At 38.6% G+C, this 15,916-nt stretch overlaps 1 protein-coding gene across 3 annotated transcripts; it reads right to left on the bottom strand.

The window, feature by feature from the left end:
• Nucleotides 1-982: 982 nt before the first annotated feature.
• slc35e4 (solute carrier family 35 member E4) lies at nt 983-9,310 on the bottom strand. Of its 3 annotated transcripts, none has more exons than XM_047372368.1 (3): nt 8,683-9,310; nt 2,862-3,389; nt 983-1,132 (listed from the first exon to the last, which is right to left on the bottom strand). In XM_047372368.1, exons 1-2 carry the CDS (start codon nt 9,308-9,310, stop codon nt 2,869-2,871), a joined length of 1,149 nt encoding a protein of 382 aa, XP_047228324.1. In that variant the 3' UTR covers nt 983-1,132; nt 2,862-2,868. The 3 variants fall into 3 exon arrangements, with proteins under 3 accessions (XP_047228324.1, XP_047228323.1, XP_047228325.1); XM_047372369.1 differs by lacking the exon at nt 983-1,132 and adding an exon at nt 7,696-7,801 and having other exon boundaries at nt 2,883-3,389; nt 8,683-9,274; XM_047372367.1 differs by having other exon boundaries at nt 983-3,389.
• Between the last annotated feature and the right edge of the window lie 6,606 nt (nt 9,311-15,916).

The following is a 15,916-nucleotide window of genomic DNA, read 5'->3' as shown; positions in this document are numbered from 1 at the left end:
CATGTCCATTTCACCTAGATTTATCAACAGTCCTAACACTGAAGCAGTCACATGGATTTCAGTCTTTATTATTCAAATTACGTGTACTGAGACTACAAAATGTTGTGTTAAAGCAGTTTAGATAATTCATGCGATGGGAAATCTCAACCAAAATATGTCAAATACAGCAATGCAATTCATGATAATCTTAGTATGCACTATATCAAGCAAATAATCTTTAGGCTTAGGTTGTGTGTTAACCAATAGTTACCTACTTGACTTTATATATTAATCAAACATTTCTATGTGTAACTGATACCCTTTTGTAAACCTTTTTCACATTTCTTCACGTTCCAACCACCAAGTCTGAGTATTTTTTAGGATTTTATGAGACATTAACAGAAGGTCGTGTACATCTGTGAGCTGGATGTGCTTGGTTTTCAATTTCTTCACAAATAAAAATCTGAAAAGTGTGGAGTACATTTTCATTCTGTTGTCCCCGAGTCAAACAGACCTCTGAATGTAGTTATAGCTGAGAGTTTTTTTGGGTGTATTTCCCCCAAAAACCGACAGCTATCTAAAGACTGAACTATATGCTTATTGTTCAAGCTCAGTCAGATTGGATGGGGAGCCTTTATGAGCAGCAGTTTTCAAGTCCAGCCACAGATTATTTATTGTATTTAACAGGAGACTTTGACTAGGTCATTCTTGAACATGAATGTACTGTGATCTAAATCTGGCTACGTTTAGGCACTTTGTGGTGATGTAGGGCAGCTTCTTCCCAAAAGTCACATCTTTTGCAGCACCCATGTTTTCTTCCAAAATCACCATGTTTTAGTTTCATCCATCTTGCAACCAACTGAAGAAAACCACCCAGAGTGGATGTTGGTGCCACCACCATGTGTCCCCATCAGTATAAAGGTTTACCATCATAACCAAACCAAAACTTCTGTAACTAAGTGAAAATTGTATTTACGTCAGCTTTGGAAAGAGCAACACCAAATTAGTGATGAGGGACTTGAGTTTCTTTATTCGTTGTTTCAGTCCAAATAATTTAATTCACTCTTCTTCCTCATCTGCAGGATTTCCAAATAAGGCATGAGGCAAAATGGTTCATTCTTGAAGCAGTCGAGTCTAAACCAGCCATAAAGAACTACAAAATACATAAATATAGTAAAATTATTATTTACATCCAACAGCCTTGAACTCAAAAACACATATGTACAAAGAAACCATAAGCTTTAAAGGCAACAACTCTGTACCTTGTCAGTGCAACACAAGCATCCCCCCCAGATCCATTTAACAACATTAATGAGAACATATATTGTCTTTGATATGTAAATTCAATAGATTTTGTGGAGAAAAGCAAAAATCTACCAGTGATATGCAATATTATGTTAAAGTTTTAAATATTATTGAATGAACATTGAGTTCTGCATGTCCTCTTAAACAGCTGAGGTATTCAATGTGAAACCAGTGGAAATGTGTTACATGCACAAAATCATTACATGTTCTGTATATCAAATAAATAAATAAAAGAAAAAACAAAAGCTTTCTTTGAACATTTTAAAGGTTCATAGAAGAAAAACAATGGTCCTACATTAATTTATACTCATTCTTTTTGTGTTTTAAATATGTGTGCAAATGGCACCCTGGCAATATAAAAATGTTTTTTTATTAGGCAAAACCTGATGAAAATCTGATGGCAAATCTTTATAAATATGAGTTATTTCATACGATTTAAAAAACTACGAGAAGTCGCCGACACAGCGTGTAAAACAAGATAAAGTAAATATTTGGCATTCCAAACATGCTGAATTGAAGGTGGGGTTATTATTTAGGATGCTTTTAGGAGCAGCAGCATGCAGTCTGGAAGTTTTTAAAAAAAAGGGGAGCATCCAAAAGAGACAACTGCAAATTAATTTTAACTGTATGTAGCTGTGTGACACTACAAAGCTCTTATGATAAAATCAATATTTTCTCACACAAATATCAAAATGATGTCAAACTCTAAAAAATGTCAGTGAAAAGAACAGAGCTAAAAAGAAGCTTCTTTTTCTTCACCTTTTCCACAGGAGGAGGAAAAAGCCAAAGTTGAGCAACACTCCTTGGAGAACTTGTGACACTAATTATGAAAGTACGCTGCAAGGAAGACAGCGTGCTGCTGGAAAAGATAGAAGTAATTGGACTAACCCAACAGAGACTTCTTGAAAACAGAATGTAGGCCTTCAAGTGGGGGAGTTACAGAAAGGTTTATAGCGGAGAAAAAACACAGAGCTCAGGCCTCTTCTTAAATATGTGCTTCAGTAGAGAAGAGGCGACTCATTGCACCAAAGTTTCAGCTCAACAACATCCGGTTCCTGCTTCACACAACAACAAAAAAGCTGCCATAAAACCCCAGTCCCTGTCAAGGTAAGAGTCAGGTAACAGTACCATAAATATAGCTTCCTAATACAAACTGAGCTTAATAAGATTTAGGGCAAAATGCTTCCAGAGTCCCTGCAAACCTTGATATCAGTGCAGAAGACCAACCGTTACGAAGAACACTGATTAGAGCCCTCTGGTGCTGAGAACGTTTTTCACAGTGGAGTAGTGTGAGAGCCAGAGTCAGTAACTTCAGAGGTATCGAACAGGTTAGTGTGCTCATGCATGCATATAGCCCTATAGGCTGGATGGGAGTGTTTTACAGATAAGGAATTGATTTGAACCTTTTCCATGAAGGATGATAGTATTGTTTCATGTGCAGACTCTAATTTTGTGACAAGAACATGTATGAGTTGGCACAAGGAGGAGGGAAAAAATGATCTACCACCCCATCAGTGGCGGTGACCACCTAAATGACACAATTAACCAGTAACCTTTTTACTTAAGTCTTTTCATACTTTCAGGTCAGTCCATTTTGTCCTCCTCTTTACCGTCCACTCTCTGTGGATGGTTTGCTCGATCCTCTGTAACCAAATCCTCTCCTGGCTCAGACTGAAAATCCAAATTGGTCCCTTCAAGCTTAGCCTTTCGCGAGTCCATGTAGCTGACAATGAACTCAGAGTTCTGATAAATAAGCATGCCGGACAGCGTCAGCACCACTCCAGCGCAGCTGAGTGCAGACATCTCGCTGCCAAACAGCAGCTGAGACAACAGCAGGTTGCCCACCACGTTCAGGTTGCCCAAGATGTGCAGGGTGACGGCAGAGGTGAGCGTGATGACGCAGCAGCTGGCCAGGTTGTACATGACCGAGCCCAGGCAGCTGAGCAGGATGAAGACCCACAAGTAGCGGTCGTAATGCAGCGGCGACTCCATCATTGCCCAGTTTTCTAAAGCCAGAGCAGCCACGGCCAGGATGCAGAAGCTGGGAATGGACATCAAGTAAAGCAGGAACACAGAGTTGATCTTCTCCTCCTGAAGCAAAATGCCTGAGAAAACAAAGAAATAAATCAAAACATTGTTTAATACCCACATATTTAATGGTCAGACATACACTATATTGTTCAAAGTGTCCTATTGTCTGACTTCACACACACACATATGAACTTGGGTGACATCCCCTTTTTAAAAGGGTTTAATATGATATGGGCCAACCCTTTGCAGCTATAACAGCTTAAACTCTTCACAGTGTGTTTATTGATGTTTTTGACGATTACTCTGAAAGTGCATTTCTGGGGTTTGACACCAACCTGGAACGAGAATACCTAGCTCACAGTCCTCTCTAACTAATGCAAAAAGTGTTTTGTATTAGTTAGAGTCAAGCTCCTCCACACCAAACTTGTTCATAAATGTCTGTAGGGAACTTTCTTTGTGAAGTCATGTTGGAACAGGACTGTTCCCACAAAGTCCAAAATGTCTTGTTATTCAAAAGGCATTAGGAGTTCCTTTTACTTTCACTAAGGGGGCTGAGCTCAACTCCTTAGGAAACAGCACCACACCATAATCCCATCTAATCCAAACTATACTGTAATCAAGAGAGTGCCGTTTTCCTGGAAACTGCCAAACCCAGACTGGTCCATTAGATTGCCAGACAAAGAGGGATGATTCCTCACTTGAGAGAAAAAACAACAACACAGCATCAGACTCTTTGGGTGACCTTGGCGATACATGGCTTGGATCCAGCTGCCTGACCATGGAAACTCTCTACATCACATGACGTTTGGAGGTCTGTAGTTATTGACTCTGCAGAAAGCTGAATATCTCTGAGCACTATGAGCCTCAGTATCCACCTACCCCATGCTGCAATTTTATGTGATAGGCCATCAGCCATATAGTGTACGCTGTAGACTTTTGGCAACATAGTGTACTTTGGTCCTTAGCAGGAACCAATGACAAGTTTTAAAACTATCACGGTGTTTTCTTAGCCTAGTCCTCAAGGCACAAAGACATATGCCTGCTTAAACATCTGACATACAAAATGGGATTTAATTGACATTAGCATTTCTGTAACATGCTGATATGTCCTGTTTTCTAGTACATTATGTGAGAGGATCACATTGATAGGGCAGTATCAAACAGAACATTATGATGCCTACACTGTCAGTAGAGAGCAATATGCTCATGACTGAACAATGTTGATGCAGTGAAAAGTTGCCTGATGACTAAAATCAGATGCTTTTCAGCTTGATCAACCTTAACTGGTAACTGACCGGTTAGAAACTCAAAAATCTGATCTTTTACCGTGGAAAGAAAGTGATGACAACCATGTTCCAAGTGGTAGTGTTTACTGCTGGAAAAATACGCAAAGATTTCTATTTTAAGCTTTGGTGAGGTGCCTGGAAAGAAAAAGTCAAGATGTAAAAAGCTACTAAAAAGGAAACTATTATTTTGTACATGTCGGGACATGTCTGCGTCTCATTAAGACAACTAGAGAGTGAGAGAGAGCAACTTTCAGCAGACAAAAGGAAGGTTCAACAGCAAAGGTTACTCTGTTTCATGCTTCTGAGCTTTCAAACTCAGACTGTCGAACACCTTGCTGGATTTGGAAATATTGACAACATTTTCAAAATCTCAGAGTTAAGGGAAAGATTTACCTTCTGTAGGACGTTAATAAAGCCTGCTTCTTCAGTAAAACTAGCTGTGCTAATCCATAATATATGATGCTAAAGGCAATTTAAAATGTCAACTTATCATTTTAATTATGTTTTAGACCAAAACACATGTGATGGCTTCGCATAGGCCCCTAATGTAAATAATTAACACTTAAGACAGTAAGGCCAAGAAAAAGCATTTTATATCAGAACAGGCTAAAATCTGGTCTGGCAGGTCAAAGCTAAAAAAAAAAAACAGATCGAAAAATGGCGACAATGTTCTGATCAGCGCCACCTTAGTTTGTTACGCTGGGCCATCATCATTGACTTATTGCCAAGACGACAAAATGAGCCTTGGTCTCTTCTTTATTCCACTTCCTTTTACTATTTGTTTGAAATTACTGAAAAAATAATAATAAATTAACCCAGAGCGGTTTTCCAGTCTCATTGCTGTTTTTCTGCCACATCTGATGTAAATGGATGAGCTACCTCCTCAAGTCAGGCGACATAATAACCAATCATTTAAACCTAATGCGTTAAAGCAGACAAACATCTAAAACAATGATCAGGATTAGGAAACACTGATCTACAGTTTAAAGTGTAACAAAAACTCTTTTTGTAACTCTAGATGATGAACCACATGTTGAAAAGCATCAAAACACATTTAGACTGTAGTATCAGGAACAAAACTTAATAATGTCCTCAGCACAGAGCAGAATACTATGATCAAGAAGAAGATCGTCAGAAACCAGCGTTGCCATGCCATCAAAGCCTGAAACTGGTCTGTGCACTTTAAAGTTACATAACCAAACAGTACACACAGTTAAAGTCCTGCATAATAATAATATACTTTGGGTCAAAAAGGTCATATACCTGAATGTCCCTGTCAATGTTTAGCAAACTTAAGATCAGCAAATTGTTTATGAAAACAGCCCATAAAAGAAACTCATTCTTGGTTGTGTCACCTACAGGTCTACTCTCATCTTCGTTTAGTTTGCGAGCTGTACGTTATTTACAGCGTTTAAACAGATTTATAAGAGATAACAGTCCTTCATGACATATTTATTCAATTATTACTTTTTTCTTGTCAGAGACTGTAGGTTTACTTCTGGTTCATGAATTAAAACCCTGACTTCCTGTGTCGTTTTGTTTTTCCTTAAAAGAAAAGCAAACTCTATCCAGCAAGTCCAAGTCCTGCAACAACTATTCTGCAACATTAATGATGGCAATGTGTTGTTTAGGTGACATGAATAACTGGTTACTGTGTTTTCATAGACAAATCATGAGGAACGGACTGATGAGTGATTCAAACAGGCAGGTTGATATCAGAAATATTGCAAGACATTATGCAAAGCTCCTCTTTGGAACCTATGTTTCTTACCTCTTAGTGTCATCGGGGACAAAGGCGCTTTTGTGTTCCTCTCCATCAGTGGGAACAACAACAAAAGCAGCGTTGAATCGTTCGGAAATTATTTCTGTTTCTGTCTGATTGTAGAACGATGTTTTTTTGTACATACTTTTCTCCCAACTTTAAATTTTTACTGGTGTGACGCTGTCAAAATTAAGCCAACGTTGCGGATTGCTGACAAGTTACAGCCGGACTGATCTCACTGAAAGCTTGCCTCTGGCTCACGTGCCATCGGAAATAATTTAATGGTTAAACAACAAGACGTACTCGACCTGAAGTGGGACAGAGAGACGGAATGCACCAAGGGGAAAGTGTTAGGCCCAGTGGGAGGATGAAAATAGCTACTCGAAACCTGAGACTCCATGTTAGAACATTTGATTTGCTGGACCGAGTTTATATACGCTGATGATCCAAATACGACAGTGGTACATTCCAGCACACTTACTTAACCTCACCTAATGAAGACAAGTACAGAGAAGCAGGGATATGATGTCCTTTTCCACACCAGGATCAAAACACACAGTGGGTTCCTCAGGTTTTAGTAACTTAAATCTTAAAACTTTTTAAACTGTTTTTCTTTTAGATTATTATTATTTCAGTTTACTAAATAAAAGCAAGGAAAATATTATTAAGTTGTCAAATCAGTAACTTGCATTTTTTTTTAAAATATGCAGTTGTAATCAGATATTACATTTGGATGGAAAAGGAGGAAGCTTGCAAGCCTGAGAATACCGTCCCAACTGTGAAGTACAGGGGTAGAAGGGATAGATAGATTGGTTTATCACAGAATAGATGGGATCATGTGGAAAGAACATTATGTATTATGTGGAAATATTGAAGCAATATGATATTGGTCAGGATGTTAAAGCTGGGTTCTTCTGGCTTCAACAACTTGTAGCCTAAGGACCACAAGGTGAAAAGTCGTGTGCCAGCAAGGCAGCCTCCAAACCTGACCCAGTTACACCAGTTCTGTCAGGATGAACAGAACAAAATTCCAGCAAACTAAAGCTTATTAAAGAAGATCTAAAACATTTGGCTCAAATCATACAACTTAAAAGGCAGTTCTATCAAATACTAAGAAAATGTGAACTTCTGAATCTGAAAAAAGTCATAAAACTATCTTTTTATAATTATTCTAGAATTTAATAAATAGAAATAATTGTAGTAAACCTAACTGACCTAAAACAGGTTTATTCTGATTTGATGTCAGATAGTGGGTTAAAAAAAAAGCTGCTTCCTTTTATATTTATGAATAATCATCTAGTTATAACTTAAGCCTAATCTCACTTTGTTTACCGAAGTCTTGATTTTAGATCCAAAAACAACCAACAATAAGCCAGCTTCAGGAGCAGAACCCTTTCAATGGTTTGAAGGAAGCTGGAATGGAGCAGACGATAAAATCCTAAACAAAAACAGAAAAAGTATAGCAGATAGATGTATTTAAGACCTTTTATGTCAGAAAAATTAGAATATTTAATGTGAGACTTTTGATTTAACAGTCCATTCATTCTAGAAACTAGATGATCTGACTTTGTGTTATGTAACAAAACACTGAGCCTCCATACGTGTTTTTAAACTCATGTCATCTTTGACAAGGACTACGTTACTGAGTGTAATGACATTAGAGCACATTAATCTACTGCAAACAAACATTTATCTGTGGTGTAATAAGGGCCCAGAAACCAGCAGCTTTAAATTAGCTGATGCAAGAAATGATTCAGTAAGCGGTCCGAACTTTGGATTACTGAACAAGAGTTAGTCGACATGAGTACTTTAGTACAAGGTACTTTAGTTCAAGTAATGTTTCTGCAAATAAACTGTTTTCCTCAAGAATTTTTCTTAGTTTGTGGGATTTTCTTGAATGGTGTTTGTCGAGCCGGACAGAAAACACAAAAACAATAAATTCAACTGTTGCCCTCAGATTGTAGAAGGTCACATTATACAAGATCAAAAAGCATTCATATAAACTGTTGGAAACACGAGATCAGGCTGTACGCAGACTCCGCTCACTCGCAGACAATGTTTATTTAATGTTCCCTAAGCAACCAGAAAGCATGCTAGTGTACCGCTCCACCTTAATGTTAGGGTGTGTCTGGACTGTGGAGTGATTCATCAACTTGTAAAAAGTTCCACAACCACAGACTGTTGTGGTTTCTAGAGAGAAGCTCTAAAATGGTCCCTAAAGTTATTGGTATGTCAAATATCAGTTGATAAAATCTAAATACCTTGAATGATTTGATGGGGTCAAAACTGGAATAAAACATGTTTAAACATGGTACTCACTCTGCTGAATAGACTTGACACCCCTCAACATAGTCGCTGCAAACACAAAGAAGCAGCCGGTCTGATCGAACTGGACTTCTCCCATAATGCTGAAGGACGCTCCCAGGCAGATGGGCATCATGGCCGTATATTTAATGATGTGGTGCTGCTTACCCAGGATCAGAGAGGAGATGGCCAGAGTAAAAAGCGGGGTGGTGGTATAGATCATTTGTGCAAACGACAGCTGTACATAGTTGAGACCAATGTTTCCAAAGGCGATGCTGGCACAGAAAGTCAGACTCAACAGGAACACTTTACACTTTGCGCTCGGGGTGAGATCCTGCTCAACGGCCCCTTTATGTCGGAGCACCCGCAGCTTGATCAGCCCATAGTCCACCACTATGGCTGTCAGCATGTGCAGTGCTGAAAGCAGCAGAGGGTACCTGAAGTTGTAAACTACAAAAATCCATTTGTTGAGGCTGGAGATGGTGGTTCCGGTCACCAGCCAAACAATGACGGCTGAGAGCAGGTGGAGCATCTCTGCAGGTGGCCTCCTCCGGCTTCTGTCTCGCAGAGTCGCCTCGCATTTTGAGAAGCCATCGGCGTTGATCATGTTCGTAGCATGGTCCTCTCTGTAAGGCAAACACATATTGAGCTCATTCTTCTCATCTCCAAAAAGAGGTGAATTTTCACACTGGAGATTCTATAAAAAGAACAAACTATTTCCTCTGAGATGCAGCTGGTTTCCCCACAGCAGCTAATCAGTCTTTGTTGTGTGATAGAGATGTGTTTTCAAGCATCTCCGGAGAACACGTGTTCCTGTTTTGCATGACAGCCGGGTTGTGTAACTCACCCTGTGTTTGTATGATGACATATGCTTCAGTGGCCAAACTGTGAAGGGGAAGGAGGAGGAGACAGAACTGTTTGGGAAGGGCTGAAAGCAATATGTACTACGGCAAGGCGGTTTGTCATATAAAGAGTGAGTCAGTCAGGCTCTTCACAGCATATATTCATAATTATGGGAAGAAACGTGTGCCATCAGAAACTGAATTTGAATTTCTCAGACTGAATATGTATTTGTGTCATTTGAAATGAAATGCATTAATTTGAAACTGAATTTATTGGTTTGAAACTGAATTTACTGGTTTGAAAACTGAATTTAATGGTCAGTCAGTCAGTCATTTTCTACCGCTTATTCCATAGTGGGTCGTGGGGGAGCTGGTGCCTATCTCCAGCAGTCTATGGGCAAGAGGCAGGGTACACCCTGGACAGGTCGCCAGTCCATCGCAGGGCAACACACAAACAACCATGCACACTGAATTTAATGGTTTGAAACTGAATTAATTTGCATTGAAAATGTATTTCGTTGTTTTGAAAATTCAGTTTGCCTACTTTCACTTTCAGTTCTAAAATTCAATTTCAGTTCAAAAATTCAGTTTTTGTGTCACACATCCGGGTCCTCGATAGCCACAGATTAATCAACACAGATTCATCGATTTACGTTTCACATCAGGTTAAACTTCCTTTACGGCATGTTGAGCTGGAGCAGTGTAGTGCAGCGGATGTCCATCACCAAGTCAAATGAGCATCTATAAGAAACGTCATGTAAACAAATGATGGTCCAACATTGACACTTATGCTACCTGTAGCTATTAGCTAAACATGCCAGATCAGCATGGTGCGGCCGGTGTTATGTCGGTTTGCGTATCCCTGCCTTTACTTCAGCGTAACTTATGTTGCCTAGCAACATGCGTGAAGCACAGAGCTGTGAAGCCGAACAAATGAAGCCCTGATGGTTTATTTTCTTGTTTTATAATCTTGTTCATTATTCAGCCATTTAAATTGTTAAAGTTTTGTGTTCATAGATAAAACAAAATGTATAAATCTATTTGTAAAAATGTAACAATTTAAACACTAACATGTTAACTTTAGGAACAACGTTTAAATCAGTTTATTTGTAGAGCATAAAAATAAAAACAAACATCAACATTAGATATCATCTGACTGAATTATATCTGTGTTTAACTTCCATCCATTCGGGAAACCCAGCAGGAGTTTGAAAACAACGTGCCGGGAGTCAGCTGTTCTCTCAGGGTTCATCGCACCTCAACCCCCCGGTCAGCTGTGCGCTGGCGAGGCGAGCCGGCTGTGAGTCCGGTGTCAGGGCAGCAGAAGCGGACGTCTCCGAACACGTCGGAGCATGTGTGGAATTAAGCGAAATCTTGATAAACCAAGCAGATATTTCAGGTTTACACAGCTACATTCAAGTCTAAAAACAAGTTCATTTTGTTTCACAGCAAGCGCAATATATCCAACTTTGTTCACAGCTTTTCCCTCTCCACCAGGCTTTGCTACTTCCGTTAGCACAATCTACTTTGACCCGCAATGAATCATGGGATAGGGTGGCCCACGAAGGATACACCGGACCCATCCTTCATATCTGTGGAAAAGAAAGACGCATTTATCGGCCCTATTTGGAGGAGCCTGCGAAGTTGTAGACGTCATTGCCTCACAATGACGTAATCGGCCAACAAATGCGTCCTTCAAAGAATGCTGCCCCTCAAATTGGACGCAGCAATAGTGAATGACATCCGTGAATCGGTGAATCTGTGTTTGATTAATCTGTGGCTTCAAGGACCCGGATGTGTGACACAAAAATCTGAATTTTAGAACTGAAAGTAAACGTAGTGAAACTGAATTTTCAGTTCAACAAAATACATTTCCAGGGCAAATTAATTCAGTTTTAAACCATTAAATTCAGTTTCAATTAAGTGAAATTCATTTTCAAACCAATGCATTTAATTTCAAATTACACAAATACAGATTCAGTCTGAGAAATTCAAATTCAGTTTCTGATGGCACAAGTTTCTTCCCATAATAATTCACTTCTCCCAATTTAAAATGAAAATTTTAGCAAATCAAAAATCACATTCTACACAAAAGTCAACATTTCAGATATCTTAGACTTAAATAAGTTTTAAATAAAAATGTATGATGTAATTGCTGATGTGATCCCGATCATTGTCCTGCTGCATAACCCAAATGTGCTTCAGCTGCAATTATGAACTGATGGCCAGACATTGTATGTCAGGATTTGCTTTTGATAAGACAGCAGGGTTCATGGTTTGACTGTGGTGTGTTAGTTTTACACCGGACGTAACTGGATGCACAGCTTCTACAAATGTTCACGTCAGTTGATTCAATCACTCCACAGAACATCTTAGTCTCAAGGATCAAAAAGATTATTATTATAATTGTTTTATAAATGTGAGACGGGCCTTTGTGTGTGTTTTTTTTTTCTGGATCAGCAATGGTTTTCCGCTTGGAACTCTCCCATGGATGATATTCTTTTGCCAAGTCTCTTTCTTATTGCTAAATAAGGAAAACTGGCCTTAACTGAGGCAAGTTAGGTTGACAGTGCTTTAGATGTTGTGATGGGTTCTTTTAAAACCTCTTGGATAACTTGTTGTTGACCTTTTAGATTAATATTGGTAGACCGGCCACTGTTCGGAAGGTCCTTGTCTTTATTTGAGTATTTGAGTTTAATTCTTTGTGTATCACGGACCATGTGTAGAAAACACTAAGCTCAAGGAGCAAAGATGTACAGTTTTTTTGTACTGTTTGAGTTCTTTCTTATTTTGACATAAGGGCAGGTTTAATCAGAATAGCTTTTTTCCCTTTATGAAACGAAATGCTCATTTAAAAAAAGCATTTCATATTACTCTCATACTGTCTACTACCAGTATGGGAGCTATTACTGATATTTTCACAAAACCTCACTAAAAAAAATTCAAACTATTACCTTAATGCTGTTTTAGTTGAGTCAACTTAAATTTGAGATTTATTGGTCCCTCGTTCTTATATTTATCTTTCTAACCAATACTAAGGTTTATGTGACTAGAAGGAATATTGTTACAGACGCTTGTGATTATATGTCACATCGACCTGCCATACCGATACCTTCTCCAAGAGGGAGACTCGACGTATTGTCTTGTCATGCAGTTATGGAGTGACAGAGACGAAACGCAGTATGATGCACTAAAAATAGTAATGCTGTAAACATTACAACAGATTAGATATTGAATGACTTAGCTGTTTTGAAAACCGCTACCTTGTTTATTGTCCTAAAGTTGAAATGAGCTAAGAGTTATATTTTTAACTACCCATTAGCTTTTAAAAGCAACTTACCTCAGTGTCTGATTCTCTTCCACCCAGTCAGATGATGTACTGGAGCTCGTTTGTTACTCCTGTCGGCGCAGTAGTTAAAAGTTATGTTATGGTTTCATTCACTGCGGCGAAGGCTTCCAGTCTCAACCGTTGCAGTAAAAAATCTGGGGCTACTTCGTCATAAAACATTAAAGCAGTAATGCTAACAGGCTAACTGACCTCTCCCCAGTCAGAACAGAGCTCTGACTTGACAAGTACAAACGTCTTGCGGTCATGTTAGCTAGTAACCCCTCCGGCCCCTGCGTTAGCCAACGGCAGGTGGTTCGCTTCAAAACATTAGCCGTTTCTCCGGCTTCACTTCCCGCGATGTTAACGCGCGTCTCGCGTGAACAGAAAACATTTTAGATCCGAATAAGAGGCTTTCTACCTTGTTCCTGGTTCACCGTCAGCATCTCCAAATCACCGTCATTCGGACACAGCGCTATCAGCCAACAAGCAGAAAGGGGACGCATTTCGGCGTCATCGGACGGTTTGTTTAAAGGGCAATGCTACTCTTTTTAACAGGGATGTGAAGAGCTTGAACAGGGGTCCACAATCTGCGGCTCCGGAGCCCCAAGTGGCTCTTTGGACCTTCCACGATTGCTCTTAAAAGCCTTGGGTAAAAATCATAAAAAAATAATGTGTTTAAGTTTAAATATTACAAATGCAAGTTTTGCATTTGCTAAAAAATGCTTTCTTGACAGTTGGACACTGTGCCTTATTTTTCACAAGTAACACCCCAAAGAAGAAAATGTTTCCATCCTATTTTAAATACAAGTGTAAAATTAAAGTTTTATGTTTTTCTTTTTTTAAACCTAATAATAGAAATCAAATTGTTCTTTAAAAATGACAACAGATTTCCTGTAGTAGATATTTATCAAAAAATAAGTGGTCTTTTTTTAATAGGTTGGGTAACATAAGTAGCTCTAAAGTTTAATTTAGCAGGATTGAGGGCAGAATGGCTCTTTGGATTGTTAAAGGTTGCAGACCCCTGAGCTAGAAACTCAAATCAGTGTGAACTACTGAGCCGTATTACTTTGCAAGTGACTTTCTGTGTGCATGTGAATACCAATGCATACTATTAAATTAATCTTTTTATCTTTCTTTTCTTTCTTGAAATTGTTTAAACAAAGATCATGCATTCACATAACTTCAAAATCCACAGAATAGTCTTTTTCCCTATTTATCACAACATATTTTGAAGCTGCAATGCACTGTGATTTTTACAACTATATCAAGGTGTGATGTAGAACGGAATGGTAAAACCTTGTGTTGTGTTAAAAACTTGTTAGATTCAATTCAGGTCTGTATCAATTTAATACTTTAATACTTAATCAATTTCATACTTAATACTTACCCCCATACAGGGGGTAAGTATTAAGTATTGAACAGATAATCAGTTTTTGAAGTAACTTTATTAGTAAAGGTGCAATTGATATGATATTTTCGCCAGATGTTGGGAACAACCCATCCGAAATGAAACCTTAGATGTTGATTAAAAAAAGGAATGAAAAAGGGAGTACTGAACATGCTTTCTGAAATTTATTTAATACTTTGTTAGTGATGACAGCTTCAAAACGGCTCCAGTATGGAAAACCTGGTATTATGCATTGCTCCTGTGTTATTTTGGTAACTTTTTCTACACAAACGGTCTTAATATCATGAAAGTTTTGTCGGCTTCTTCTATGAACGCTGAGCTTTAGGTCTTTCCAGAGATTTTCTACAACATTCAGGTCAGATGATCGGCGAGGTAATTCTAGCAGCTTTATTTTCTATTTAAAACCAACTGAGACTCTCCTTGGCTGTTCGTTTGGGATCATTCATTGCTGATACGTCCACCCTTGTTTCATCTTCATCATCCTGGTAGATGGTGGCAGGTTATTTTCAAGTCTGTCTCTGTACATTTTTTCATTCATCCTTTGTTCAACTACTGTATATGAAGCCTGCCAGTGTTGTATTTTGGAAAAACAGCCCCACACCATCATGTTCCCACCTCCAAACTTCAGTGATGTTGTTTGTGTGGTGTTATATGCAATGTATGTAATTTTCCAACATGGTGTGTTTTATGGCATCCAAAAAGTTTAATTTCGGGCTCTGTGACCATACTATATTCTTCTACTATTTCACAGTTTGTCTAAATGTTGCTTGGCAACCTTTAACACGCTTCAATATGCTTTTTCTTCAGCACTGGAGTCGTGTAGTGTGCATAAAGTCCGTGTTGGCTGAGTGCTTGACTTATTCTTCTCTATGGAACAGTTGTACCAGCTTTTTCCAGGTCTTTCTGAAGCTCTCCACAAGTGCTCCTCAGCTCTGTGACAACTCTTCTGATAATTCTTATTCCACTGTCTATAATCTTGCAAGAATCACCTGGTCCTGGCCGGTTTATGGTGTAATGATGTTCTTTCCATTTCCAGATAATGGCCTCAATAGTGCTCACTTAGAAATTCTTCTGCCACGAACACCATCAGTTTGTTTTCCACAATAAGGTCGCAAAGGTCAGAAAGCTCACTGGTTTAGCCCATCATGAGGCACCCTATGTGTAATGAGACTCCCTGATACCAGCTGATATTAATTTGCATCAACAGACAGGATTTCTTTCTGATTACTTATAGATTTCAGCTGGTATCATGACATTCTGTGCCTTTTTGCATCTCTTTCTTTATGCGTCTAATAGTTTTCCCTGTTGTCATTCACTTAGGTATATTACATCTAACCTAATGTATGGAGCACTTTGGTTTGATTTCTTTGCATGTGTGGACTAGATGGGTTCCTGCTGACATCTGGTGAAAAACTATTGTCAATTGCACCTTTAAAAAAATATTTTCTTAGAAAATGTACGATGTGTTCCATGTGAATTTCACCCACTGTATAATACATAGTGTAAAATAAGAGATAGAATAATGATTGCCAGTATCACAGGCATGTGCAAAGATAAATATACAATACCTATGGAAAATAAAAGTAATGTAATACTGTATATAAAACAGGGATAAAAATGTTGCCCAAGTATGAGTTTTCAAAAGATACTGGACAAAATTTAAAATGCCTA

The sequence above is a fragment of the Girardinichthys multiradiatus genome, chromosome 8 (assembly GCF_021462225.1).
Source record: "Girardinichthys multiradiatus isolate DD_20200921_A chromosome 8, DD_fGirMul_XY1, whole genome shotgun sequence".
NCBI classification, from domain to species: Eukaryota; Metazoa; Chordata; class Actinopteri; order Cyprinodontiformes; family Goodeidae; genus Girardinichthys; species Girardinichthys multiradiatus.
Note: the sequence above shows the minus strand (reverse complement) of the source record. Positions and strands in the feature narration are given on the sequence as shown.